This window comes from Hyla sarda, chromosome 6, assembly GCF_029499605.1.
Source record: "Hyla sarda isolate aHylSar1 chromosome 6, aHylSar1.hap1, whole genome shotgun sequence".
NCBI classification, from domain to species: domain Eukaryota; kingdom Metazoa; phylum Chordata; class Amphibia; order Anura; family Hylidae; genus Hyla; species Hyla sarda.
The window spans coordinates 303,228,137-303,255,121 of NC_079194.1; the positions used below are offsets into that span (position 1 = coordinate 303,228,137).

The 26,985-nt window shown below is 45.8% G+C and overlaps 1 protein-coding gene and 1 long non-coding RNA gene across 2 annotated transcripts in view; one reads left to right on the forward strand and one right to left on the reverse strand.

Moving 5' to 3' along the window:
* PARVA (parvin alpha) overlaps positions 1 to 21,257 on the reverse strand; it is a 55,328-nt gene extending 34,071 nt beyond the window's left edge. The window contains exon 1 of the mRNA XM_056527979.1: positions 21,105 to 21,257. Coding sequence (XP_056383954.1) covers positions 21,105 to 21,240 — 136 coding nt within the window. The 5' untranslated portion in view covers positions 21,241 to 21,257. The remainder of the gene's footprint in view (positions 1 to 21,104) is intronic.
* Positions 1 to 26,357, forward strand: part of LOC130277347 (uncharacterized) — a 111,144-nt gene extending 84,787 nt beyond the window's left edge. Inside the window, exon 3 of the long non-coding RNA XR_008845434.1 lies at positions 26,341 to 26,357. This is a non-coding gene — a long non-coding RNA (uncharacterized LOC130277347). The remainder of the gene's footprint in view (positions 1 to 26,340) is intronic.
* Positions 26,358 to 26,985: the final 628 nt, after the last annotated feature.

A 26,985-nucleotide genomic window follows, 5' to 3' on the forward strand; every position in this document is an offset into this window, starting at 1 on the left:
AAGGAATGAAAACTTTTACATAAAAAAAAAAAAAAAAAAGTTTGTAGAAATATATGCCATGATACTTGCAACTATGTAGTTACTAGTAACATACCCTAAAGCAGTGGTCTCCAAACTATGGACCTCCAGCTGTTGCAAAACTACAACTCCCAGCATGCCCAGACAGAATGCAATAGCACATGTATTCTGCAGGGGGACACTTGCCCGACTCTTCTCTCCTCTGACATCGCCATTGTCCACATAAAGCAATGCTTCCCAATCAATGCGCCTTCAGCTGTTACAAAACTACATCTCCCAGCCTTTGGCTGTCTGGGCATGCTGGGAGTTGTAGTTTTGCAACAGCTGGAGGCACACTGGTTGGGAAACACTGCCATAGAGAAAAGTCCATGCTCTTAAAGGGGTACTCCGGTGCTTAGACATCTTATAAGATGCCTGATCGCGGGAGTCCCGCCGCTGGGGACCCCCGTGATCTTGCACGCGGCACCCGTTTGTAATCAGTCCCCGGAGCATGTTCGCTCCGGGTCTAATTACCGGCGACCACAGGGCCGACGGCGTGTGACGTCATGCCTCCGCCCCCGTGTGACGTCACGCTCCGCCCCTCAATGCTGTCACGCCCCCTCCCGTAGGCTTGCATTGAAGGGCGGAGCCGCCGGCATTCAGAGCCGTAGCGAACACGCTCTGGGGACTGATTACAAACGGGGCGCCGCGTGCAAGATCATGGGGTCCCCAGCGGCGTGACTCCTGTGATCAGGCATCTTATCCCCTATCCTTTTGGATAGGGGATAAAATGTCTAAGCACTGGAGAACCCCTTTAAAGGGGTACTCCACTGCAAAACTTTTTTTTTTGTTGTTTATGAACTGGTGCCAGAAAGTTAAACAGATCTATAAATTACTTCTATTAAGAAATCTTAAGCCTACCAGTACTTATCAGCTGCTGTATACTACAGAGGAAGTTCTTTTCTTTTTGGATTTATTTTCTGTCTGACCACAGTGCTCTCTGCTAACATCTCTGTCCATGTCAGGAACTGTCCAGAGTAGGAGCAAATCCCCATAGCAAACCTCTCCTCCACCGGACAGTTCCTAAAATGGACAGCAGAGATGCAGGTGTCAGTAGAGAGCACTGTGGTCAGACAGAAAGGAAATTCAAAAAGAAAACAATTTCCTCTGTAATATACAGCAGCTGATAAGTACTGGAAGGATTAAAATTTTTAAATAGAAGTAATTTACAAATCTGTATAACTTTCTGGCACCAGTTGAATAAAAAAAAAAAGTTTTCCAGGGGAGTACCCCTTTAACTAATGTATCGTAGTCACTAGCAGACCATGCTTGATCCATTGAATTCAATGGGCTCAGCATACATTATGACGGGCATGTTGGGAGTTGTAGTCTCATAACAGTTTGGAGACCACTGGTGTAGGAAATCAGCATGCGATGAACAATGAACAAACACCATGTATAAGCAACACAAACAAGATGTCTTTAAAAAATAAATGAGACTTCTAAAAACTAAAAATTGCAGAAAAAAGGCTGAGTTTTTGCTTTCACAGCCCAGATCGGTGTTATTGCGCCGACATCCTACACCGCGCTCTGTATTTTTTATCTGTACCATCACGCGTGTAGAGGAGCGTTCTGATGGGACGCCAGCAGTCCTCCTCGCCGGCGCACATCTGGACTCGATTTTCCACACTTACTACCATAAAAGGGAAATAAGGAACTTGGATTTGCAGTGGGATAATCTAAACAATATGAGTCGTGTTACTGTAAGACACCATCTGGAAGACGCGGCCTGACTGTTAACCCTTTGCTGTGCGGGGAGGTCTGAGCAGACCCTGGAAAAGCGCCCTCTATCTGCTGTCTGCCAGGAGGGACACAATCGCTGTCGTAACCACGAGACTAAGCCAGGGTCCGGATAGGTTTGTTGGGCTTATTAACCTTATGGTAACTTTACCTACCCAGCAGCAAGAGGGTTAATACACCAGGGTGCGGCGGCTGCTGCGGGGGCTCCCTTTGAGGTCCTGTGCAGCAAAATAGCAAAAGATCTGGGGAAAAAAAAGGTCATGATCCCAACCTGGAAAGAGGAAAGTGGAATATTTATTAGCGCAGATCTACAGCGCATTCGCCAAGAAAACCGCCAGCGTATATGTTAAAGTGTAACACCAAATACTGTACCAGAGGACGAAGATAGAGATCACATCAGGGGCCCCAGACCATAACACTAATTCAGACTAAAAATATCCCCTCCACACACTGCTCCCATACCATCTTTACACAGTGCTACCCATGGACCCTCTCCGTACAGTGCTGCTCCCCATTGCCCCCCATTCTCAAAAAGATTATTAATCATCAACCCATTATAACCTACACTGCTTCCTACACCCATCTCTAGCACAGACTGCTCTACATGGCTCTTCTCTTTCACATTGACTGCTTTATATAGCTCCTCTCTCTCACATGGACTGCTGTTCATGAACCCCTCTCTCACACAGACTGCTTTATAAGGCTTCTCTCTCTCTCTCACACACATAGCCTGCTCCACATGGCCCCCCCCTCTCATATACACTGCTCTACATGGCCCCCATCTCTCATATACACTGCTCCAAATGGCTTCCCGCCCGCTTACATGGACTGCTGTTTATGCCCCCCTCTCACACAGACTACTTTACAAGGCTCCTCTCTCACACACATTGAATGCTGCACATGGCTCCTCTCTCATATGGACTGCTGCCAATGGCTCCCCCTATCTCACATAGCCTGCTCCACATGCCACCCCCCCTCTCTCATATACACTGCTCCAAATGGCTTCCCGCCCGCTTACATGGACTGCTGTTTATGCCCCCCTCTCACACAGACTGCTTTACAAGGCTCCTCTCTCTCACACATTGAATGCTGCACATGGCTCCTCTCTCATATGGACTGCTGCCAATGGCTCCCCCTTTCTCACATAGACTGGTCCACATGGCTCATCTCTTAGACATGTACTGCTGTTTATGGCCCTGCTTTCTAATATGGACTGCTTCACATGGCTCCACACTCCACACATAGACTGCTGTTCATGGCTCCCCTCTCTGATATAGAGTGCGGCCCATGGCTCCTCCTCTTTCAAATGGAGAAAAGTGACTTCTTTATTAGTGTAGATCTACAGTGCATTCACCAGGAAACATGCCAGCACATACGTTATGAGTATCCGTAGGCACCCATTCACCTAAAACACTGTCCTTTTTGCCTCCCCAGGGCCACTTTATGTCACTATATGGTTTTGTTGTGTGATAGAATGTAAAGTCAACTATTCTATACTATCCCAAGGTATGCTGCAAAAAAATACACACGTTTTTGAATATGGGAGCCTATAGGTGATGGATGCCATTGTGTATGACATCAGGGTGTCCTCCTGAATCTACCCTTAGTAGGGTGTTCAGCAACTACTTGTCGTAATCTCCCATTCAAGCCCATGAGGACGAGATATGAAGTCAGGCTACCGGGCCAACTTGTGGCTACAAATCTGCATTGGAACTAGAAGTGTAAACAAAACATCAGGATCTCTGCTTGCAGTCAGTGAAATTAAATATTAATTTGATACTACGTATCGGCGCAGACATCAGCAATCAGTCTGGCGGTGAGGACAGAAGACACATTTGCGCTGCTGCTGTGTTAAGTGTCTAAGAGACAACCTACCTGACAGGGTGCATGAATGCTATGGGACCCAACAAAGCGCTGCGTCATCAGCTCACTGTGACACTAAGATTGCCTGCTGCAGCTACAAAGGAGAAGCTTACTGATCTCACATCCATACAGCTCAACCTGATTGCAATACTGACTGTATTAATCCACGTGTAGTTAGCTCCCCCTAGAGGTAGCTGCAGGCAACCAAAATTATAATATATATTAGGACAAAAAAAAATCAGAGCGCCTCCCCTTTAGTTATATTAAGAAATTATTCTGTGCAGAATTTGGACCCACAAAAGGTGTAGGACACAATGCCTCAAGTCCTAAGTGCCACAGTTTGGTTTGCTGCAGGATATACCTATAATCCCCTATCACATTCCCAGGTTGTGGCTCCACTGACTTGTAGAAGGAACGATGCAACTGTTGTGCATGCAGTTTTTGCACAAAATTCTTATAAATGTGCCAGCAGCTTCATATGTTTTGTTCAAAAAATAATAATAATCACCTCTTGAATAGGTATAAACTGAACTAGGTCAGAGGTAAAGTACATATACGAATAATTTGGCGTAATTTTTAAACCATGCCCTCCGGAGGAAAAAATCTACACTGTTGTGCAGAGCGGAAAAACAAAACAAAAAAAAACCCAAAACTGGTTAAAGAGGTTAGCCCTCATAGGTGTTTTTAGTATGCACCCTCCAGCCAGTAATGGACATGCTTAGGAAGGATCCGTGCTTGTCTTGGGGCTAAATGGCTATGTTGGCTATCTATGGCTATCTTTTTGTGAACTGGGTATTTCCTGTTGGAATTTATTCTCTCAAACTACAAATCCCATAGTTTCTTGTTTGTAAGTGTTAGGTAATTTTCCTCCCGCCTACACATCAGTCACCTTACCCATTGAAACACAAATGAGCTGCATTCCAATTTCAATGGTGTGAACATAGTCTACTAGTGATTACATTAAATCCATAGAGCAGTGTTTTCCAAGCAGTGTGCTTCCAGCTGTTGCAAAACTACAACCCCCAGCACACCTGGACAGAATATACTCGTACAGGTATTTTGCAGGGGGACACTTGCCCGACTCTTCTCTCCTCTGGCATCCAGAGTAAACAAAGTGTTGAGAGGCCATTATCCACATAGAACAGTGTTTCCCAACCAGTGCCTCCAGCTATTGCAAAACTACAACACCCAGCATGCCCGGACAGAATATACTTGTACATGTTTTCTGCAGCGGAACACTCACCCGACCTTTCAGTCCTCTGACATCCATAGTCAGAGTCGAAAGACGATTGTACACATAGAAAAGTGTTTCCCAACTAATGTGCCTCCAGCGGTTACAAAATCACTACTCCCAGTATGCCCAGACAGCCCTTGGCTGTTCGGGCATGCTAGGAGTTGTAGTTGTGCAACAGCTGGAGGCACCCTGTTTGGAAACACTGCTATACAGTTCCCTGCCAAACACTGCCCTACGGGAGGCACGCTGGTTGGGAAACACTGCCCTACCGTAGCGTTCATTTAGCATAATGTAGTCACTAATAGACCACGTTTGGTCTATTGAACTCAATGGGTTAAGCGTAGTTACGTCACGGTATATGTCAGCACATTTTTTTCTACAAGAATGCTGATCTATAACCCCAATGTAGAACACTTTAATAGTGTGAACATAGCCTGGTGCAGTCTAGGGGGCACAGAGTGGATGGTCAGACTGGGCTTCAATTAGCATCTTATGGATAATATATTGGGACCTACAGTGGAGAGAAGGAAGAAGCGCTAAGACAGCGTCCCTATGTTGTCTTGCCTTTACCGATACACTGTAACAACCACAATTTTATGGTGGGATCCATACATAGCAAAGGGTCGTAGGATACAAAATACAAAAATAACTTTAAAAAACCTAACAAAGCAGTAACTTGGAGAGACTAGACAATGGAAGTGTAGGAAGTTGCCATATCCTCTGAGTGTCAAGGTAGCGTGTGCGCAGAGCCTGTCGAAACTTCTCTCCCATCCGCGTCCGTGAACTGTTGTTCCTGTGAATTACAGGTAATTACTGCAAGTTCCCCGCAGCAGCAAACAATACGTCTCTTAAAATATTTGTTTCCCCCCCCCCCCCAATGACCCAGAGCGCGAGGTGGACGGGGAGTCCTGTGTGGAGACATAAAGAACGTGGCGCTCGCTATAAAGGACGCGCTCCCGCTCTATTCACCGGCTCGCTCTGTATATAAAGATGGCGGTAACACCCAGCACATCTCCATGTCGGTTCACAGACAAAGCCGCATTTCTCCCATTCCCTTGGGGAATAATGCCAAATCTCCGCACACAGCATTATAAACAAAGGAGAGAAATCTGCAGGAACAGTAACAATGGGATTATATAACGCAGCCATTCATTGCCATCACCTTGGCAATTCTACAGCGATGTAAAATCAGCATCACAAAAAGTGACAGAATCTACGAAGTGATAGACGGTGAGGGCAAAATACACCGGGCACCGCACGCCCCTCAATAACCATTGGCTATCCCTGTCTTGATCCTGTTATATCCTGTATTACACTTCACTATTCTGCTGGTGAGGTCACTGTGTACATACATTACATTACTTATCCTGTACTGATCCTGAGTTATATCCTGTATTATATTCCAGAGCTGCACTCACTATTCTGCTGGTGAGATCACTGTGTACATACATTACATTACTTATTCTGTACTAATCCTGAGTTATATCCTGTATTATACCCCAGAGCTGTACTCACTATTCTGCTTGTGAGGTCACTGTGTACATACATTACATTACTTATCCTGTACTGATCCTGAGTTATATCCTGTATTATACTCCAGAGCTGTACTCACTATTCTGCTGGTGAGGTCACTGTGTACATACATTACATTACTTATCCTGTACTGATCCTGAGTTACATCCTGTATTATACCCCAGAGCAGCACTCACTATTCTGCTGGTGAGATCACTGTGTACATACATTACATTACTTATCCTGTACTGATCCTGAGTTACATCCTGTATTATACTCCAGAGCTGTACTCACTATTCTGCTGGTGAGGTCACTGTGTACATACATTACATTACTTATCCTGTACTGATCCTGAGTTATGTCCTGTATTATACTCCAGAGCTGTACTCACTATTCTGCTGGTGAGGTCACTGTGTATATCAATTACATTACTTATCCTGTACTGATCCTGAGTTATTTCCTGTATTATACCCAAGAGCTGCACTCACTATTCTGCTGGTGAGGTCACTGTGTACATACATTACATTACTTATCCTGTACTGATCCTGAGTTATAACCTACTACTCCTCGTCAAACACAGATTTCATAATCTCTGTACTATTGATAGGAGATTTTCTCTTGTCTCATACACTCCCCCTGCTGGTTAATGTCTGATTGATACACCAGTGCATAGAGCAGTTTTTCCTAACCAAGATGCCTCCATCTGTTGCAAAACTACAACTTCCAACATGCTGAGAATTGAAGTTTTGCAACAGCTGGAGGCACATTGGTTGAGAAACACTGGCATAAAGCGACCTTTCTAAATGTATTTAAAGTATCGCTTTATTTGATTATTTACAGACATTGCTTTTGTATAGAACGGCTGCGTATCTAAGCCAGATATGTGCAGCGCATGACTAACAATGTGTTTGTATGTACAGTCATCAAATGTTCATTGTTCTGGAAAACTGGTGGTAGAACAACTAAAATATTATGTAATAATTGTAATTTATTTATATTTTATAACATACTATTTCTGTATTCTAATGTGCATATACAAGACTATACAGGTATAACACATTACATTAATGGAATGTATATACACAGCAGAATAGTGAGTTCAGTTCTGGAGTATAATACAGGATATAACTCAGGATCAGTACAGGATAAGTAATGTAATGTATGTACACAGTGACCCCACCAACAGAATAGTGAGTACAGCTCTGGAGTATAATACAGGATATAACCCAGGATCAGTACAGGATAAGTAATGTAATGTATGCACACAGTGACCTCACCAGCAGAATAGTGAGTACAGCTCTGGAGTATAATACAGGATATAACCCAGGATCAGTACAGGATAAGTAATGTATGTACACAGTGACCTTACCAGCAGAATAGTGAGTACAGCTCTGGAGTATAATACAGGATATAACTCAGGATCAGTACAGGATAAGTAATGTAATGTATGTACACAGTGACCTTACCAGCAGAATAGTGAGTACAGCTCTGGAGTATAATACAGGATATAACCCAGGATCAGTACAGGATAAGTAATGTATGTACACAGTGACCTTACCAGCAGAATAGTGAGTACAGCTCTGGAGTATAATACAGGATATAACTCAGGATCAGTACAGGATAAGTAATGTAATGTATGTACACAGTGACCTTACCAGCAGAATAGTGAGTACAGCTCTGGAGTATAATACAGGATATAACTCAGGATCAGTACAGGATAAGTAATGTAATGTATGTACACAGTGACCTTACCAGCAGAATAGTGAGTACAGCTCTGGAGTATAATACAGGATATAACTCAGGATAAGTAATGTAATGTATGTACACAGTGACCTCACCAGCAGAATAGTGAGTACAGCTCTGGAGTATAATTCAGGATATACCTCAGAATCAGTACAGGGACGGACTGGGGATGAAAACCAGCCCCAGGCCTAGATTTATCACTTTACACTACACTATCAAGGTAATTAATTGGCACTGTATTCCACTATATTGGAACCATTTTACTTTATATCTATCTCATATCTATCTATCTATCTGTGTGTGTGTGTGTGTGTCAATTCCATGCATTGATCTAAAAGGAAAGCAGAAGGTGCTCCATGTGCGCGATCGGCAGGTCAGGCCCATAGGGAAAGGGAAACGATCTATCACATGCCGCTTACCAGAGTTGGTTGTGTGCACACACACAACAATGGGAAGCGCCTGTAAGTGCTTGTGTCCTCATCCGCAGCCCTCCTCAGGGGCAATAGATAAGCAGTTTGACCGTGTAGTAGGAGATATCGGCGCTGGATGAAGGAACCAGGAGGAGTGCAGCATAAAATCAAGCTGGGTTTATTAGATGCAACGCGTTTTGCTGTGCATGCGCAGCTACATCAGGCAACATGATGAAGCTGCGCATGCGCAGCGAAACGCGTTGCATCTAATAAACCCAGCTTGATTTTATGCTGCACTCCTCCTGGTTCCTTCATCCAGCGCCGATATCTCCTACTACACGGTCAAACTGCTTATCAATTCCATGCATTGTAATACTGTATATGTCTAAGTCATACATTTACCAAATGGCAATAGGATAAGGAGGAAAGAAAATATTACCACCATACTTTTACTGACCAAACCAGTATTACCAGTGAGACCAGTATTACCAATGAAACCAGTATACAAGGAGGAATATTATTACCATATATATTACCACCATTCTGTTATTGACTAAATCCTATATACTTAGACAGATATTAACAATAACACCAGTATACAAGAAGGAATATTATCACCATACATATTATCATGATACTGTTACTGACCAAATCCTGTATACTGAGACCAATATTACCAATAAAATCAGTATAAAAGGAGGAATATTATCACCATACATATCACCATCATTCTGTTTCTGACCAAATCCTGTATACTGAGACCAATATTACCCCTAATACCAGTATACAAGGAGGAAATATTCACCCTCTAAAGTGACCATATAGTTTTTAGATTTAAGCTCTACTCAAGCTTTGCAGACAATGTAAGTGATAACATACAGTTACATCCGGTGACGTCTTCTCTTATCTGAGTCGTTCACTTTCCTTTAACTTCTCCATCTGGCCCAGACAGTCATGACGATTTGTTTCAGCTATGACCCGTATCCACAGAACCTGCCAGACAAACATTTTAGGCTCCTCACTTTTCCAGCACCTATAGTGCACCTATAGTGCACCTATAACTATTCCGGTACCTATAGAGTGGGTACATATGTGGATTGGGGTTGAGGGTCACTCTAGTAGGTAGACAGGTGCCTTTACGTGTTTTTTTGTATTATAGAGGCCCCCAAATAGGTAAATCCCCATGTAGATAGCTGCCCTTGTACGCAGTTAATCCCTGTATATAGTAGCAGCCCCCTATAAGTAGGGGTTACTCCCTGTAGGTAGGTCCCATTGTAGATAGTAGCCCCCTGTTTATAGTTTCAAACCCCCCCCCCTCCATATATAGTAGTAGCAGCCACCCTTTAGGCAGCAGTAGAAGCCCCCTTTATGTAGTAGTAGGAGCAGCCCCATTTAAGCAGTAGTAGTAGTAGGCACCTTTAAATAGTAGCACCCCCCTTTAGGTAGCAGCAGCAGCCCTTTTTTGGCAGTAGTATTAGCAGCCCCCCTTTAGGCAGTATTTTCAGCAGCCCCCTTTAGTTAGTAGTGGTAACAGCCCCTTTAATAAGTGGTGGTAGCAGCCACCTATTGTTATTAATAGCAGCACACTGCGGCCGCTGCACACAAGGTCCTGACACTAAATTCAGAACCTTGAATGCTAATGTAAATGAGCGTTAGAGTAGGTAGATAATGCAGGTAGGTGGGTCAATAGTGCTGGTAGGTAGATTGATTGTCCAGGTATGTAGATAGTGAAAATAGGTAGGTAAGTGTGCAGGTAGGTAGGTAGAACAGACAGATATGTAGATAGTGAAAGTAGAAAGGTAGGTGTGCCGTCAAGAAGGTAGGTAGGTAGAACAGACAGGTAGTTAGATAGTGAAGGCAGGTAGGTAGGTAGAGCAGGCAGGTAGGTAGGTAGATATTGGAGGCAGGTAGGTTAGTATATAGGGAAGATGTGTTTGTGTGTGCAGGGCGGCAGGTAGGTAGGTAGACAGATAATTCCCCCTCCTAAATCCCCCCTCCCACTCACTTTCCCTCTTCTCCAGCGCTGACACCAGGGCCTCCGGTGCAGGACTTCTCCGTGTCACTATGTGGCGCTCTGATTACGTGATCATCTCATTATACGTGGTGTGCAGGGTAATCAGAGCGCTGCCAGGGTACACTAGTGGAGCAGGGATTCATGTTCCCTTCTGTACAGTACATGTTGCATAGGGGAGGGGGGTGACTTCCTTATGGTTGCGCCGGCCGTGGCTACAATTCCTCCGCACCTTATAACATGTCACATTCCAAGGTCGAGATGTAAGAAGTATATGAATTCCTATTTTATCAGAATGGCGGCAGGAATGTCATTGTCACGCTACTTTGTTGACCTCCCATTCCATCCATAGTGTTCACGTAAAAGACGAATACTTTGGTTGCCAATGAAGAAGTCATAGTGTCTTTGTGCCTCCATCAATACCATCCTGCGCAAGTACCGCACCTGACCTTCTCAGAAGGACGAAGGAGATGAGGAATGTGGAACATCTTTACAGTCAAGTGAAAGAAGTGCCAAAACCTGGGGCCATATCCCCTCCTGCGCAAAATTCTTCACAGCCGCCGCATATGAGAATATTTAGGGGCCACAAATACAAGAGTTGTTCTAAAGTTTTAATAATCCAAAGAAAGATGTCCCCGCCCCCCCCCCCCCCTCACGTACATGATGAAATGCAAGGACGTCTATAGAGGCCACATATGACTTAAAGGAGATATCCAGTGCTGAAAAACGTATCCCCTATCCTAGGGGATAAGTTTCAGATCGCGGGGGGGGGGTCCAACCGCTGGGGCCCCCCGTGATCTCCTGTACGGGGACACGGCAGCCCGCGGGAAGGGTTCATGTTGAGCTGACACGCCCATTCAATACAACTCTATGGCAGAGCCGGAGCAATTTCCAGCTCTGCCATAGCAATGTATTGAGGGGGCGTATCGGCCGCCGCTTCGCGCAGTGGTCTACACCTGCTATCTGGCCAGCGAGCCAGGGCCCCGTACAGGAGATCGCGGGGCTCCAGCAGTCTGACCCCCCGCGATCTGAAACTTATCCCCTATCATTAGGATAGGGGATAAGTTTTTCAGCACTGGACTACCCCTTTATTATTCTTATTATTTTCTGTATACTGCAGAACCTCATTTTAATGAGTCAAGATAAGTTTCCTGTTCACCAAGGACCTTTTGATATAAAACATAAAGAGACTTTACAGCAGCTGAGGTGTGTATAAGTAGGTTCTTCAGCAGCTGAGATGTGTATTGTAATGTTCTGCATCAGTTGAGGTGAGTATTACAATGTTCTGCAGCAGTTGAGGTGAGTATTACAATGTTCTGCAGCAGTTGAGGTGAGTATTACAATGTTCTGCAAGTAATCTAGGTAAGTATGATGAGGTATTGTAGCAGTGGAATTAAAATGTTCTGCAGCAGCTGAGGTGGGTATTACAATGTTCTGCAGCAGCTGAGGTGAGTATTACAATGTTCTGCAGCAGCTAAAATGTGTATTACAATGTTCTGCAGCAGCTGAAATGTGTATTACAATGTTCTGCAAGTAATCTAGGTAAGTATGATGAGGTATTGTAGCAGTGGAATTAAAATGTTCTGCAGCAGCTGTGGTGGGTATAAAAATGTTCTGCAGCTGCCGAGGTGGGTATTACGATGCTCTGCAGCAGCCTAAGTGAGTATTATGTGATTATGCAGCAGCTAAGGTGTGTATTATGAGGTTCTTCAGAAGCTGAGTTGTGTATTACAATGTTCTTCAGCAGCAGAGCTGTGTATTATGAAGTTCTGCAGCAACTGCAGTGTGTATTACAATGTTCTGCCGCAGTGTATACTATGAAGTTCTGCAACAGCCAGTGTCTATTATAATGTTCTGTTCAGCTTGATGTTTGTATTATAGGGTTAAGCTGAGTGAGTATTACAATGTTCTTTAGCAGCCTATGTGAGTATTATGAGGTTCTGCAGCAGCTAAAGTGTGTATTATGAAGTTCTTTATCAGCCAAGAGTGTACTATGAAGTTCAGAAACAACCGAAGGGGTCTTTTATGAAGTTGTGCAGTAGCCAAGGTGTGTATCATGAGGTTCTGCAGCAGCTGGGGTGTCTTTTTTGATGCACTGCTGCAGCTGAGGTGAATAATATGATGTACTGCAGAAGCTGAGGTGGGTATTACAATGTTCTGCAGCAGCTGAAGTTCTGTATGTATTACAATGTTCTTCAACAGGTGAGGTGTGTATTATAAGGTTCTTCCAAAACTGAGTAGTGTATTACAATGTTCTGCAGCAGCTAAGGTATGTAGTATGATGTTCTGCAGTTGCTGTGATGTGTATTATGAGGTTCGGTAGTAGTTGAGGTAGATATTATGATGCTCTGCAGCAGTCTAAGTGAGTATTACGATGTTCTGCAGCAGCTTGTGGTGTGTATTACAATGTTCTGCAGCAGCTGGGTTACTGCAGTAGTTGGGGTGGGTATTACGATGCTCTGCAGAAGCTAAGGAGTGTATTATGAGGTTCTTCGGAAGCTGAGGTGTGTATTAAAGGGATACTCCGGCACAAAGATATCTTATCCCCTATCCTTTGGATAGGGGATAATAGGTCTGATCGCTGGGGACCCCCGCAATCTCTCATGCCCCCTCCCATAGGCTGGCATTGAGGGGGCGGGGCATGACGTCACATGGGGGCGGAGTTGTGACATCACAATACTCCGGCCCCGTGGTCGTGAGGCTTCAGACATGGAGCCTCAAGAGCTGCGTGCAGCTGAGACAGGTGGGTGCTGCATGAGAGATTGTGGGGGTCCCCAGCGATCAGACATCTTATCCCCTATCCAAAGGATAGGGGATAAGATATCTTAGGGCCGGAGTACCCCTTTAAAAAGTTCTGCAGCAGCTGAGCTGTGTATTATGAAGTTCTGCATTACCTGCAGTGTGTATTATGTTCTGCAGCAGCTGCAGTGTGTATTATAATGTTCTGTAGCAGCTGTAGTGAGTATTATGATGTTCTGCAGTAGCCTACATGAGTATTATGAGGTTCTGCAGCAGCTGAAATCTGTATTACGAAGTTCTTTATCAGCCGATGTGTGTATTATGAAGTTCTGAAACACCAGATGGGGTCTTTTATGAGGTTCTGCAGCAACTCTATAAAGTCCTGCAGCAGCTGAGGTATTTTGAGGGTCTGCAGCAGCTGAAGTGTGTCCGGGCATTGCTGGGAGTTGTAGATTTGCAACAGCTGGAGGCACACTGGATGGGAAATGCTGCCATAGATGATAGGGGTGATAGCAACACAAAAGGTAACAAATTAAAAACTCAGCTCTGCAAGATCTTTTTAATTATGTATCCATACAATTTCCTGTTTCATACTCTGAGGCTGGTCACACCGGGGGCGAGAAATACTTAGAATAAACACCTACATATTTACTCATCCATGCGACAAATTCAGATGATGTCATAACTGGAACGCAACCCACCTGCAGCTGGAAATCCTAATAATACCAAACATTCCTGAAGAGTGATGTCATACAGTGAGTACAGCTCTGGAGTATAATATAGGAAATAACTCAGGATCAGTACCAGATAAGTAATGTAATGTATGTACACAGTGATCTCACCAGCAGAATAGTGAGTGCAGCTCTGGAGTATAATACAGGATCAGTACAGGATAAGTAATGTAATGTATATACACAGTGATCTCACCAGCAGAATAGTGAGTGTAGCTCTGGAGTATAATACAGGATATAACTCAGGATCAGTACCGGATAAGTAATGTAATGTATGTACACAGTGATCTCACCAGCAGAATAGTGAGTGCAGCTCTGGAGTATAATACAGCATATAACTCAGGATCAGTACAGGATAAGTAATGTATGTACACAGTGACCTCACCAGCAGAATAGTGAGTACAGCTCTGGAGTATAATACAGGATATAACTCAGGATCAGTACAGGATAAGTAATGTAATGTATGTACACAGTGATCTCTCCAGCAGAATAGTGAGTACAGCTCTGGAGTATAATACAGGATATAACTCAGGATCAGTACAGGATAAGTAATGTAATGTATGTACACAGTGACCTCACCAGCAGAATAGTGAGTGCAGCTCTGGAGTATAATTCAGGATATAACTCAGGATCAGTACAGGATAAGTAATGTAATGTATGTACACAGTGACCTCACCAGCAGAATAGTGAGTGCAGCTCTGGAGTATAATACAGGATATAACTCAGGATCAGTACAGGATAAGTAATGTATGTACACAGTGATCTCACCAGCAGAATAGTGAGTACAGCTCTGGAGTATAATACAGGATATAACTCAGGAGCAGTACAGGATAAGTAATGTATGTACACAGTGATCTCACCAGCAGAATAGTGAGTACAGCTCTGGAGTATAATACAGGATATAACTCAGGATCAGTACAGGATAAGTAATGTATGTACACAGTGATCTCACCAGCAGAATAGTGAGTACAGCTCTGGAGTATAATACAGGATATAACTCAGGATCAGTACAGGATAAGTAATGTAATGTATGTACACAGTGACCTCACCAGCAGAATAGTGAGTGCAGCTCTGAGGTATAATACAGGATATAACTCAGGATCAGTACAGGATAAGTAATGTAATGTATGTACACAGTGATCTCACCAGCAGAATAGTGAGTACAGCTCTGAAGTATAATACAGGATATAACTCAGGATCAGTACAGGATAAGTAATGTATGTACACAGTGACCTCACCAGCAGAATAGTGAGTGCAGCTCTGAGGTATAATACAGGATATAACTCAGGATCAGTACAGGATAAGTAATGTAATGTATGTACACAGTGATCTCACCAGCAGAATAGTGAGTACAGCTCTGAAGTATAATACAGGATGAAAAATAAAAATGAAAAAATTGTATTTAGTAGTTTTTGCACATGTTTGGGGGCATGTAAATAAAATAGGTTTTATAAAAGTTTAGTGTCATTTTAACCCCTTAAGGACCCAGCCATTTTACACCTTAGGACCCGGCCATTTTTTGAACATCTGACCACTGTCACTTTAAACATTAATAACTCTGGAATGCTTTTACTTATCAATCTGATTCCGAGATTGTTTTTTCGTGACATATTCTACTTTAACATAGTGGTAAAATTTTGTGGTAACTTGCATCCTTTCTTGGTGAAAAATCCCAAAATTTGATGAAAAATTTGAAAATTTAGCATTTTTCTAACTTTGAAGCTCTCTGCTTGTAAGGAAAATGGATATTCCAAATATTTATTTTATTTTATTCACAAATACAATATGTCTACTTTATGTTTGCATCATAAAATTGACGTGTTTTTACTTTTGGAAGACACCAGAGGGCTTCAAAGTTCAGCAGCAATTTTCCAATTTTTCACAAAATTTTCAAACTCACTATTTTTCAGGGACCAGTTCAGGTTTGAAGTGGATTTGAAGGGTCTTCATATTAGAAATACCCCACAAATGACCCCATTATAAAAACCGCACCCCCCAAAGTATTCAAAATGACATTCAGTCAGAGTTTTAACCCTTTAGGTGTTTCACAGGAATAGCAGCAAAGTGAAGGAGAAAATTCACAATCTTCATTTTTTACACTTGCATTTTCTTGTAGACCCAATTTTTGAATTTTTACAAGGGGTAAAAGGAGAAAATGTATACTTTTATTTGTAGCCCAATTTCTCTCGAGTAAGCACATACCTCATATGTCTATGTAAAGTGTTCGGCGGGCGCAGTAGAGGGCTCAGAAGGGAAGGAGCGACAAGGGGATTTTGGAGAGTACGTTTTTCAGAAATGGTTTTTGGGGGGCATGTTGCATTTAGGAAGCCCCTATGGTGCCAGAACAGCAAAAAAAAACACATGCCATACCATTTTGGAAACTAGACCCCATGAGGAACGTAACAAGGAATTAAGTGAGCCTTAATACCCCACAGGTGTTTCACGACTTTTGCATATGTAAAAAAATAAAAATACATTTTCACTAAAATGTGTGTTTCCCCCCAAATTTCACATTTTTGCAAGGGTTAATAGCAGAAAATACCCCCCAAAATTTGTAACCCCATCTCTTCTGAGTATGGAGGTACCCCATAAGTTGGCATGAAGTGCATTACGGGCGAACTACAATGCTCAGAAGAGAAGGAGTCATATTTGGCTTTTTGAGAGCAAATTTTGCTCGGGGGCATGTCGCATTTAGGAAGCCCCTATGGTGCCAGGACAGCAAAATAACCCCCACATGGCATACCATTTTGGAAACTAGACCTCTTGAGGAACGTAACAAGGGGTACAGTGAGCATTTACCCCCCACTGGTGTCTGTCAGATCTTTGGAACAGTGGGCTGTACAAAATTTTTTATTTGCACAGCCCATTGTTCCAAAGATCTGTCAGACACCAGTGGGGTGTAAATTCTCACTGCACCCCTCATTACATTCCGTGAGGGGTGTAGTTTCCGAAATGGGGCCACATGTGTTTTTTTTTTCTTTTTTTGCGTTTGTCAAAACCGCTGTAACAATCAGCCACCCCTGTGCAAATCACCTCAAATGTACATGGCGCACTCTCCCTTCTGAGCCTTGTTGTGCGCCCCCAGAGTACTTTGCGCCCACATATGGGGTATCTCCGTACTCGGGAGAAATTGCATTACAAATTTTGGGGGGCTTTTTTCCCCTTTACCTCTTGTCAAAATGAAAAGTATAGGGCAACACCAGCATGTTAGTGTAAAAAATATTTTTTTTTTACACCAACATGCTGGTGTAGACCCCAACTTCCCCTTTTCATAAGGGGTGAAAAGAGAAAAAGCCCCCCAAAATTTGTTAGGCAATTTCTCCCGAGTACGGCGATACCCCATATGTGACCCTAAACTGTTTCCTTGAAATACGACAGGGCTCCGAAGTGAGAGCGCCATGCGCATTTGAGGCCTGAATTAGGGATTTGCATAGGGGTGGACATAGGGGTATTCTACGCCAGTGATTCCCAAACAGGGTGCCTCCAGCTGTTGCAAAACTCCCAGCATGCTTGGACAGTCAACGGCTGTCCGGCAATACTGGGAGTTGTTGTTTTGCAACAGCTGGAGGCTCCATTTTGGAAACAGTGGCGTACCAGACGTTTTTCATTTTTATTGGGGAGGGGAGGGGGGCTGTGTAGGGGTATGTGTATATGTAGCGTTTTTTACTTTTTATTTTATTTTGTGTTAGTGTAGTGTAGTGTTTTTAGGAGACAGTCACGCGGGCGGGGGATTACAGCGAGTTTCCCGCTGCGAGTTTGAGCTGCCGCGCAAAATTTGCTGCATCGCAAACTTGCAGCCTGATACTCACTGTAAGCCCCTGCCCATGTGAATGTACCCTGTACATTCACAAGGGGGGGGACCTCCAGCTGTTGCAAAACTACAACTCCCAGCATGCACAGTCTATCAGTGCATGCTGGCAGTTATAGTTTTGCAACAGCTGGAGGCACAAGGGTTGGGAAACACTGAGTTTGGAAACAGACAATGTTTCCCAACCAGTGTGCCTCCAGTTGTTGCAAAACCACAACTCCCAGCATGCCCAGGCAGCCGAAGGGCATATTGGGAGTAGTGGTTACGTAACAGCTGGAGGAGAACAGTTTGGGGACCACTGTGTAGTGGTGTCCAAGCTGCAGCCCTCCAGATGTTGCAAAACTACAACTCCCAGTATGCCAAAACTGTCCAGGCATGCTGGGAGTTGTAGTTCTGCAACATCTGAAGGGCCAGATGTTACAGCACTACAACTCCCAGCATGCCTGGACAGTAAGGGCATGCTGAGGATGTGTAGTTTTGCAACATCTGGAAGGGCACAGTGGTCTCCAAACTGTGGACCTCCAGATGTTGCAAAACTGCAACTCCCAGCATGCCCAGACGCCAAGGGCTGTCTGGGCATGCTGGGAGTTGTAGTTTACAGGGTCCCATTACAGCAATGCACGTCGCTTTACGGCGACGTGCATTGCTGTAAAGGGCCCGACCGCGGCTGAAGATCTACTCACCTGTCGCCACCGCCGCCATCTTCCTCGCCGGGATCCGGGTCTTCAGGGACGAGGTAAGTACCGGGGCCGGTCCCCAGCACTCCCCCGTCCCCCGCCGCGTCCTGCGGTCTTCCTCCCGTCCTCTCCGGACTTCAAGGGGCCGGGCAGGACGGGAGGAAGTAACCGCCCCCCTCCTGCGATTGGTCGGTTAACTAACTGACAGATCGCAGGGTATAGGAGGAGGTGGCAGGTTTGCCACCTCGCTCCTATACGTTAGCATGGTCCTGGCTGTCTGTGACAGCCGGGATCATGCGAAATTACCGGGCGGTCGGGTCCCAGAGACCCGATCAGCCCGGTATCGCCGCAGATCGCAAGGGCGATTTCCCTTGCGATTTGCGGCGATCGCCGACATGGGGGGCCTACATGGCCCCCCTCGGCGTTTGCCCTGGATGCCTGCTGAAGCATTTCAGCAGGCATCCGCTTCCGATCTCTGCCCGGGGCGCGGCAGAGACCGGAGAAACACCAGGACGTACTAGTACGTCCTGGGTCCTTAAAGCCCAGGGTGCCAGGACGTTCTAGTACGTCCTGGGTCCTTAAGGGGTTAATTAACTTGTTGTCCAGACATGTCAATAAATTTAGGCATGAGACCTGTCGCAATCATGAGCAATAGCCGAATAAAGAGCCTGCTAGCGCTGTTTACTCTCCGGCTGTATGGGCATGCTGAAAGTTTTGCAACAGCTTGAGGTACCCTGGTTGGGAAACACTACCATAGAGTAATGCAATAAAGCAATTGCAGTGGGCGGGGCCAGATTAAGGCTGCCTGGAAGACGGAGCACTACATTATGTCCCCCCCCCCCCGACAGTTCCCCCACATTAGGTGCAGTATAGTTCCCCAACCATTAGGTGCAGTATAGTTCCCCCACATTAGGTGCAGTATAGTTCCCCCACATTAGGGGCAGTAGAGTTCCCCCACATTAGGGGCAGTAGCGTTCCCCCACATTAGGGGCAGTAGCGTTCCCCCACATTAGGTGCAGTACAGTTCCCCCACATTATGTGCAGTATAGCTCCCCACATTAGGTGCAGTATAGTTCCCCACATTAGGTGCAGTATAGTTCCCCACATTAGGTGCAGTATAGTTCCCCACATTAGGTGCAGTATAGTTCCCCACATTAGGTGCAGTATAGCTCCCCACATTAGGTGCAGTAGAGTTCCCCCACATTAGGTGCAGTAGAGTTCCCCCACATTAGGTGCAGTAGAGTTCCCCCACATTAGGGGCAGTAGAGTTCCCCCACATTAGGGGCAGTAGCGTTCCCCCACATTAGGGGCAGTAGCGTTCCCCCACATTAGGGGCAGTAGCGTTCCCCCACATTAGGGGCAGTACAGTTCCCCCACATTATGTGCAGTATAGCTCCCCACATTATGTGCAGTATAGCTCCCCACATTAGGTGCAGTATAGTTCCCCACATTAGGTGCAGTATAGTTCCCCACATTAGGTGCAGTATAGTTCCCCACATTAGGTGCAGTACAGTTTCCCCACATTAGGTGCAGTACAGTTCCCCACAGACATACAGCCTTCAGCCATATACAGTGTATGGCTGGAGGCTGTATGCCTGTATGCCTCAGTGTTCTATGCCTATGGGCCACAGCAGTAGGTCCCAGGCCAGGGAGAGGAGGTCTGAACACTGAAGATGACGTGCTGCCAGCAGTACCATGTGCACGCATCCTCCTCGATGCTCCGCTCTGCTTTTCTCCTATGGGCGCATGCATGGGACGTCAGTGACGGCGGCCCCTGCATTTTTAAAGTCAACACGGGGCCACAGAGAGGTAACCGCCGGGACATCCTTGTGCCCTGAAAAGATTTTTCGGGACACAGGGATGTCCAGAATGTGACGGGGCTCCCCTGCGGGCACGGGGCCTGGAGCAGGCGCTCCATGAGCGCCAATGATGATCTGGCCCTGGCAGTGGGTGTCAGGACTGAGATGGTACAATCTAAACTTTTGATACATTTGTGATAAGTTTATTAAATGACTTGAAGGCTTTAAGCAATGAGCGCTTGGTGTGAATAAGCCTGGAACAGCCAACAAGCTTATGGACTTACTTCTGCATAAATTGTACAGGATTATTATTAATATCATCATTATTATCATTGTAACATTTTAGGTTATTAAATAAAATAACTACTGGATATGATTTATTATCAGTTCAGGATAAACAATGTATAAATGTATTTATAAAGTGACTACACTGGACATTATCTTATATATTTTTTATTTATTCATTTTAGATATTTTGCTAGACAATATTTAGAGGTTTATTCTGGACACTTTGCTGAGGTTCTGTAGTAGACAGGATCTGCCCCGGGGCTGTAGATTCCTGCACATCCATCTCTATTAGCGGATTTACATTTCTAGCGGAACTAAGTGTCTATTCTCCTGGGGGAAAGAAGAATCCAGGGGGTGCAGCTCGTGCTCGGACCCCTCCCTGCTGTGGGGTATATAGTATATACCCTGCAGTGTATTCACGATATATATATATATATATACTCTACCGGATCTGCTCACATTCACACTGTTACATTGTTGCGGTTTTCTTACCTTCTTTGGCTTTTTTCCTTCTGGCTAAAGTTCCTCCGAGTTTCCCCAGGAAGGAGTCGTCCTTCTTCCTGGACGGGGGAGACTTGGGGGTCGGGGATTTTGGGGTGGACGGGGACTTTTGGGGGGACGTGGCCATGTTTGCTGGGTGACTGCGGACGGGAGGTTGAGCTTTGGCGGCGGAAGCGGAATCTCCCGATGTCAGGAGCGGCTCCAGCCTCCTCCCAGTACAACCAGTGCTGATGGGACAGGGGGGGCCGGGAACTGGGAGCAGAATACTGCGGCCTCCGGGGGTCTGTCACTGCAGGACCCCCTATATACAGCGGCCTCCGGGGGTCTGTCACTGCGGGACCCCTATATACTGCGGCCTCCGGGGGTCTGTCACTGCGGGACCCCTATATACTGCGGCCTCTGGGGGTCTGTCACTGCGGGACCCCTATATACTACAGCCTCCGGGGGTCTGTCACTGCGGGACCCCTATATACTGCGGCCTCCGGGCGTCTGTCACTGCAGGACCCCCTATATACTGCGGCCTCCGGGGGTCTGTCACTGCGGGACCCCTATATACTACAGCCTCCGGGGGTCTGTCACTGCAGGACCCCCTATATACTGCGGCCTCCGGGGGTCTGTCACTGCGGGACCCCTATATACTGCGGCCTCCGTGGGTCTGTCACTGCAGGACCCCCTATATACTGCGGCCTCCGGGGGTCTGTCACTGCGGGACCCCCTATATACTGCGGCCTCCGGGGGTCTGTCACTGCGGGACCCCCTATATACTGTGGCCTCCGGGGGTCTGTCACTGCGGGACCCCCTATATACTGCGGCCTCCGGGGGTCTGTCACTGCGGGACCCCCTATATACTGCGGCCTCCGGGGGTCTGTCACTGCGGGACCCCTATATACTGTGGCCTCCGGGGGTCTGTCACTGCGGGACCCCCTATATACTCCGGCCTCCGGGGGTCTGTCACTGTGGGACCCCCTATATACTGCGGACTCCGGGGGTCTGTCACTGCGGGACCCCTATATACTGCGGACTCCGGGGGTCTGTCACTGCGGGACCCCGTATATACTGTGGACTCCGGGGGTCTGTCACTGCGGGACCCCCTATATACTGCGGACTCCGGGGGTCTGTCACTGCGGGACCCCCTATATACTGCAGCCTCCGGGGGTCTGTCACTGCGGGACCCCCTATATACTGCAGCCTCCGGGGGTCTGTCACTGCGGGACCCCCTATATACTCCGGCCTCCGGGGGTCTGTCACTGCTGGACCCCCTATATACTGCGGCCTCCGGGGGTCTGTCACTGCGGGAACCCCCTATATACTGCGGCCTCCGGACCCCCTATATACTGCGGCCTCCGGGGAGTCTATCACTGCGGTATTCCAATACACTACAGCTCCCACTATACTAATACAACCTCATACAATATACTGCAGCCCCCAATGAAATAATACAACCCCCCTACAATATACTGAGCCCAAATATAATGATACAACCCCCTACAATATACTGCAGCCCCCAATGAAATAATACAACCCCCCTACAATATACTGAGCCCAAATATAATGATACAACCCCCTACAATACACTGCAGCCCCCAATGAAATAATATAACCCCCCTACAATATACTGAGCCAAATATAATGATACAACCCCCTACAATATACTGCAGCCCCCAATGAAATAATATAACCCCCTACAATATACTGAGCCCAAATATAATGATACAACCCCCTACAATATACTGCAGCCCCCAATGAAATAATACAACCCCCCTACAATATACTGAGCCCAAATATAATGATACAACCCCCCACAATATACTGCAGCCCCCAATGAAATAATACAACCCCCCTACAATATACTGAGCCCAAATATAATGATACAACCCCCTACAATATACTGCAGCCCCCAATGAAATAATACAACCCCCTACAATATACTGAGCCCAAATATAATGATACAACCCCCTACAATACACTGCAGCCCCCAATGAAATAATATAACCCCCCTACAATATACTGAGCCCAAATATAATGATACAACCCCCTACAATATACTGCAGCCCCCAATGAAATAATACAACCCCCCTACAATATACTGAGCCCAAATATAATGATACAACCCCCTACAATATACTGCAGCCCCCAATGAAATAATACAACCCCCTACAATATACTGAGCCCAAATATAATGATACAACCCCCTACAATACACTGCAGCCCCCAATGAAATAATATAACCCCCCTACAATATACTGAGCCCAAATATAATGATACAACCCCCTACAATATACTGCAGCCCCCAATGAAATAATACAACCCCCCTACAATATACTGAGCCCAAATATAATGATACAACCCCCTACAATATACTGCAGCCCCCAATGAAATAATACAACCCCCCTACAATATACTGAGCCCAAATATGATACAACCCCCTACAATATACTGCAGCCCCCAATGAAATAATATAACCCCCTACAATATACAGTACTGAGCCTCCAAGCATGTTACTGCTCCCCCATATGCACACACAGGAAGCTCAGCCCCCCATATAACAATACAGCCCCCTACTATAGAATGCATCCCCTAATCCTCCCAGTACAGGGATCTGTCACTTCTAGACCCCCAATATATTGCAAACTCTACAATACAGTGCAGCCCCCAACACATAAACCTGAGCCCCCAACACATAAACCTGAGCCCCCAATACATAAACCTGAGCCCCCAACACATAAACCTGAGCCCCCAACACATAAACCTGAGCCCCCAACACATAAACCTGAGCCCCCAACCATCCCAGTGCAGCAACCAGTCACTACTAGACCCCCCCCCCCTAATATAATAAAATGCAGCACAATGATCAGTCATTGCTATATATATATATAATATAATAGTCTAACTCCTCCAATATAATGTAGCCCCCATCTGTCCAGTACAGGGATCAGTCACTACTCCCCTATATAATAGTTTAACCCCTCCAATACAAAGCAGACCCCAATTTAATGCAACTCCCAAAAACCTCCGAACAGTAATGCAGTGTTTGGACTTGGTGCTGCTGATCCCTCCCCAGCCAGATTGTGATCCCCGCAGATCTGACCCCAGTGATCTGATCTCTCTACCCCCAAATACAATACACCCCAGTGCACAGGTCACCCGAGCATTGGGCACAGTGTATTATTAGTTGGCTACATGAAGGGTCGCACTCCATGGCTGATCATCTAGGTATCTGCTCTGTATCTGATCTCTGTGGTCACTTTACACTGTGATATTTGGCTCAGAATTTTGCATCAATATTTGTTCATACAAAACTCAGATGGTGCAGATGTTTCCATGATGGTTCTGCTCTGTGGAGAGTCCTCTCTAGTTTTGCCTTCAAATACTGACATGTAAGGACTAAATGGTCAGGCAGCAGTTTTGTTAGAGAAGCGTATGCGGCTGTCTCATCTTCTCATTGTCAGTATGTTGTTGTCTCACCAGCTCTATGGCTCCCCCTCTCCTGACAGGAAGTTGTGTAGTCATCTCATTGTGAATGGGGTGTCGCCTCAGCAGCTCCCCGACTCCTCCCTTACAGGAAGTTGTGTAGTCCTCTCATTGTCAGTGGGGTGTTGTCTATGCAGTTCCTCCCTTCTGACAGGAAATTGTGTAGTTCTCTTAAGGTCAGTGTGTTGTTGTCTCAGCAGCTCCCCTACTCCTCCCTCTTTCCTGACAGAAAGTTGTGTAGTCCTTTCATTGTCTGTGCAGTGTAGTATCAGCAGCGTGCCGGCTATATCCTCTCTCCTTCCTTACAGGAAGTTGTGCAGTCCTCTTATTGTCAGTGTGGTGTTGTCTCAGCAGCTCCTCCCTCTCTCCTGACAGAAAGTTGTGTAGTCCTCTCATTGTCAGTGTGGTGTTGTCTCATCAGCTCCCCCATGTTCTAATGTTTTATTTAACACATTAGGATTTTTATCAGTGATGTCCAGGGTTTCCCTCTGTGCCTGTGATGAGCTGATTCGTTCCTCCAAAACACAAGGGTAGCAGGGGACGGACTTTGGAACCCTGCCATACAGGGTATATGTTAGTGTTAGAAATCCATAGGTCTGCCCCCTGATGCCCCCCCCCCTCCCTGCTCTATTTTCCGGGCTGCAGTGTTAAAGGGGTTCTCCGTCCCAGACATCTTATCCTCTATCCAAAGGATAGGGGATAAGATGTTTGATCGTGAGGGTCCCGCCGCTGGGGACCCCCGTGATCTCTGCAGTGCCACCCTGCAGTTATCACTACAGAGCACACTGGCTCTGTGCGTGATGACGGGGCGCGATGCAGGGGACGGAGCATCGTGATGTCACGTACCCGCCCCCCGTTATGTCACGTCACAACTCAATACAAGTCTATGGGAAGGGGTGTGGCGATCGTCACGCCCCCTCCCTTAGACTTGGATTGCAGGGTCGGGGCGGGATGTCGGGATACTCCGGCCCCATAGTCGCAACCCAACAGACTCGGAGGCTGCAGCGCTGCATGCAGCTCCCACAGGTGGGTGCCGCATGCCAGATTGCGGGGGTCCCCAGCGGTGAGACCCCAGGATAAGATGTCTTTGGGCTGGAGTACCCCTTTAAAGAAAACTTTAGAATACCAGCTCCTCCCTCTCTTCTGACAGGAAGTTGCATAGTCCTCTCAATCAGTGTAGTGTTGTGCCAGCAGCTCCAGGCTCCTCCTTTCTCCCGACAGGAAGTTGTGTAGTCCTCTTAGTCAGTGTGTGTGTGTTTTTTTTTCCAGCAGATCCTGGCTCCTCCCTCTTTCCCGAGACCACAAATCATCCTCTGCTTTCTCAAGAGGCATGACTGAATCTTGTCTCTGATCTATAGTGCCGCCCCCTGAGTGTTGTCATCACCTCTGAGCAGTTCTTACAGTTACATCACCATCTCCCTGTCATATACATACACCTATATCTTTATTGGGACTTTTAGGGAAAAATAAGGTGTTGTTACAGCATGCTGCCTTGTGCTAAGCAATGCCACAGGCAGAGGAGCAGACAGGAAATAAATGCCACAGGTGCTGCAACCTCTGACTATTTGTTTTTACTTTACCTGACATCAGAGTACTCCTTTAAGACATCTTTATTTATTCCCATCCCATTCAGTAACAGTCCCTGCATCTGAAGCGCTGCAAGCTCTAAATAAGTATATAAATAAAAATAAATATAAGTTTATAATGAAAAGTTCTGCAATTTCTTATAAACATTGTGTTCTTCGCCATTTTCCAGATACCCACTCGCTCTTGGTGAAAGGATGAACATTGACATTTGAGACACAAAATAAATACACAATAAAAAAAGCTGGAGATCTTTTCATTATACAATGAAAGTTTTATTTATCACAAAGCTCCATAGAAACACGTTTGTCTCTCATTGTCCACCTTCATTCGGTTATTATTCTGTAACTTTGTGTCATTGACTCGTTGATTCCGTTGTGCTACAGACTTTACAGTACATTGGAGCGCTGACGTGGTATAGGGGTCAGACACTTGGGATCGGCCTTGTAGTTTGCTAGAACAAGAGAGTAGAGGGTGATCTATATAATAGACCTCACTGTGCAATGGGAATATATGGAGGCAGAGAAATGGATAGATACAAAATTGCACATTCTTTAAAGGGGTATTCTCTGAAATAGGCAAGTGAGTCCCAACCAGGCTGCCTCCAGCTGTTGCAAAACTACAACTCCCAGCATGCCTGGACAGCCAAAGGCTTTGTACAGGGGCCCCATAGTTTTATCCTAGGATCTTATTGGGCTGCCAGGCCAGGCCTAGGACAAAGTTAAACTAAGTATAGGGTTAGGCCACTGGACACCAGGAGCTTGAGTACTAAATTATTAGACCCAGGGGACTGGAACATTGATCATCCCTGGAACTG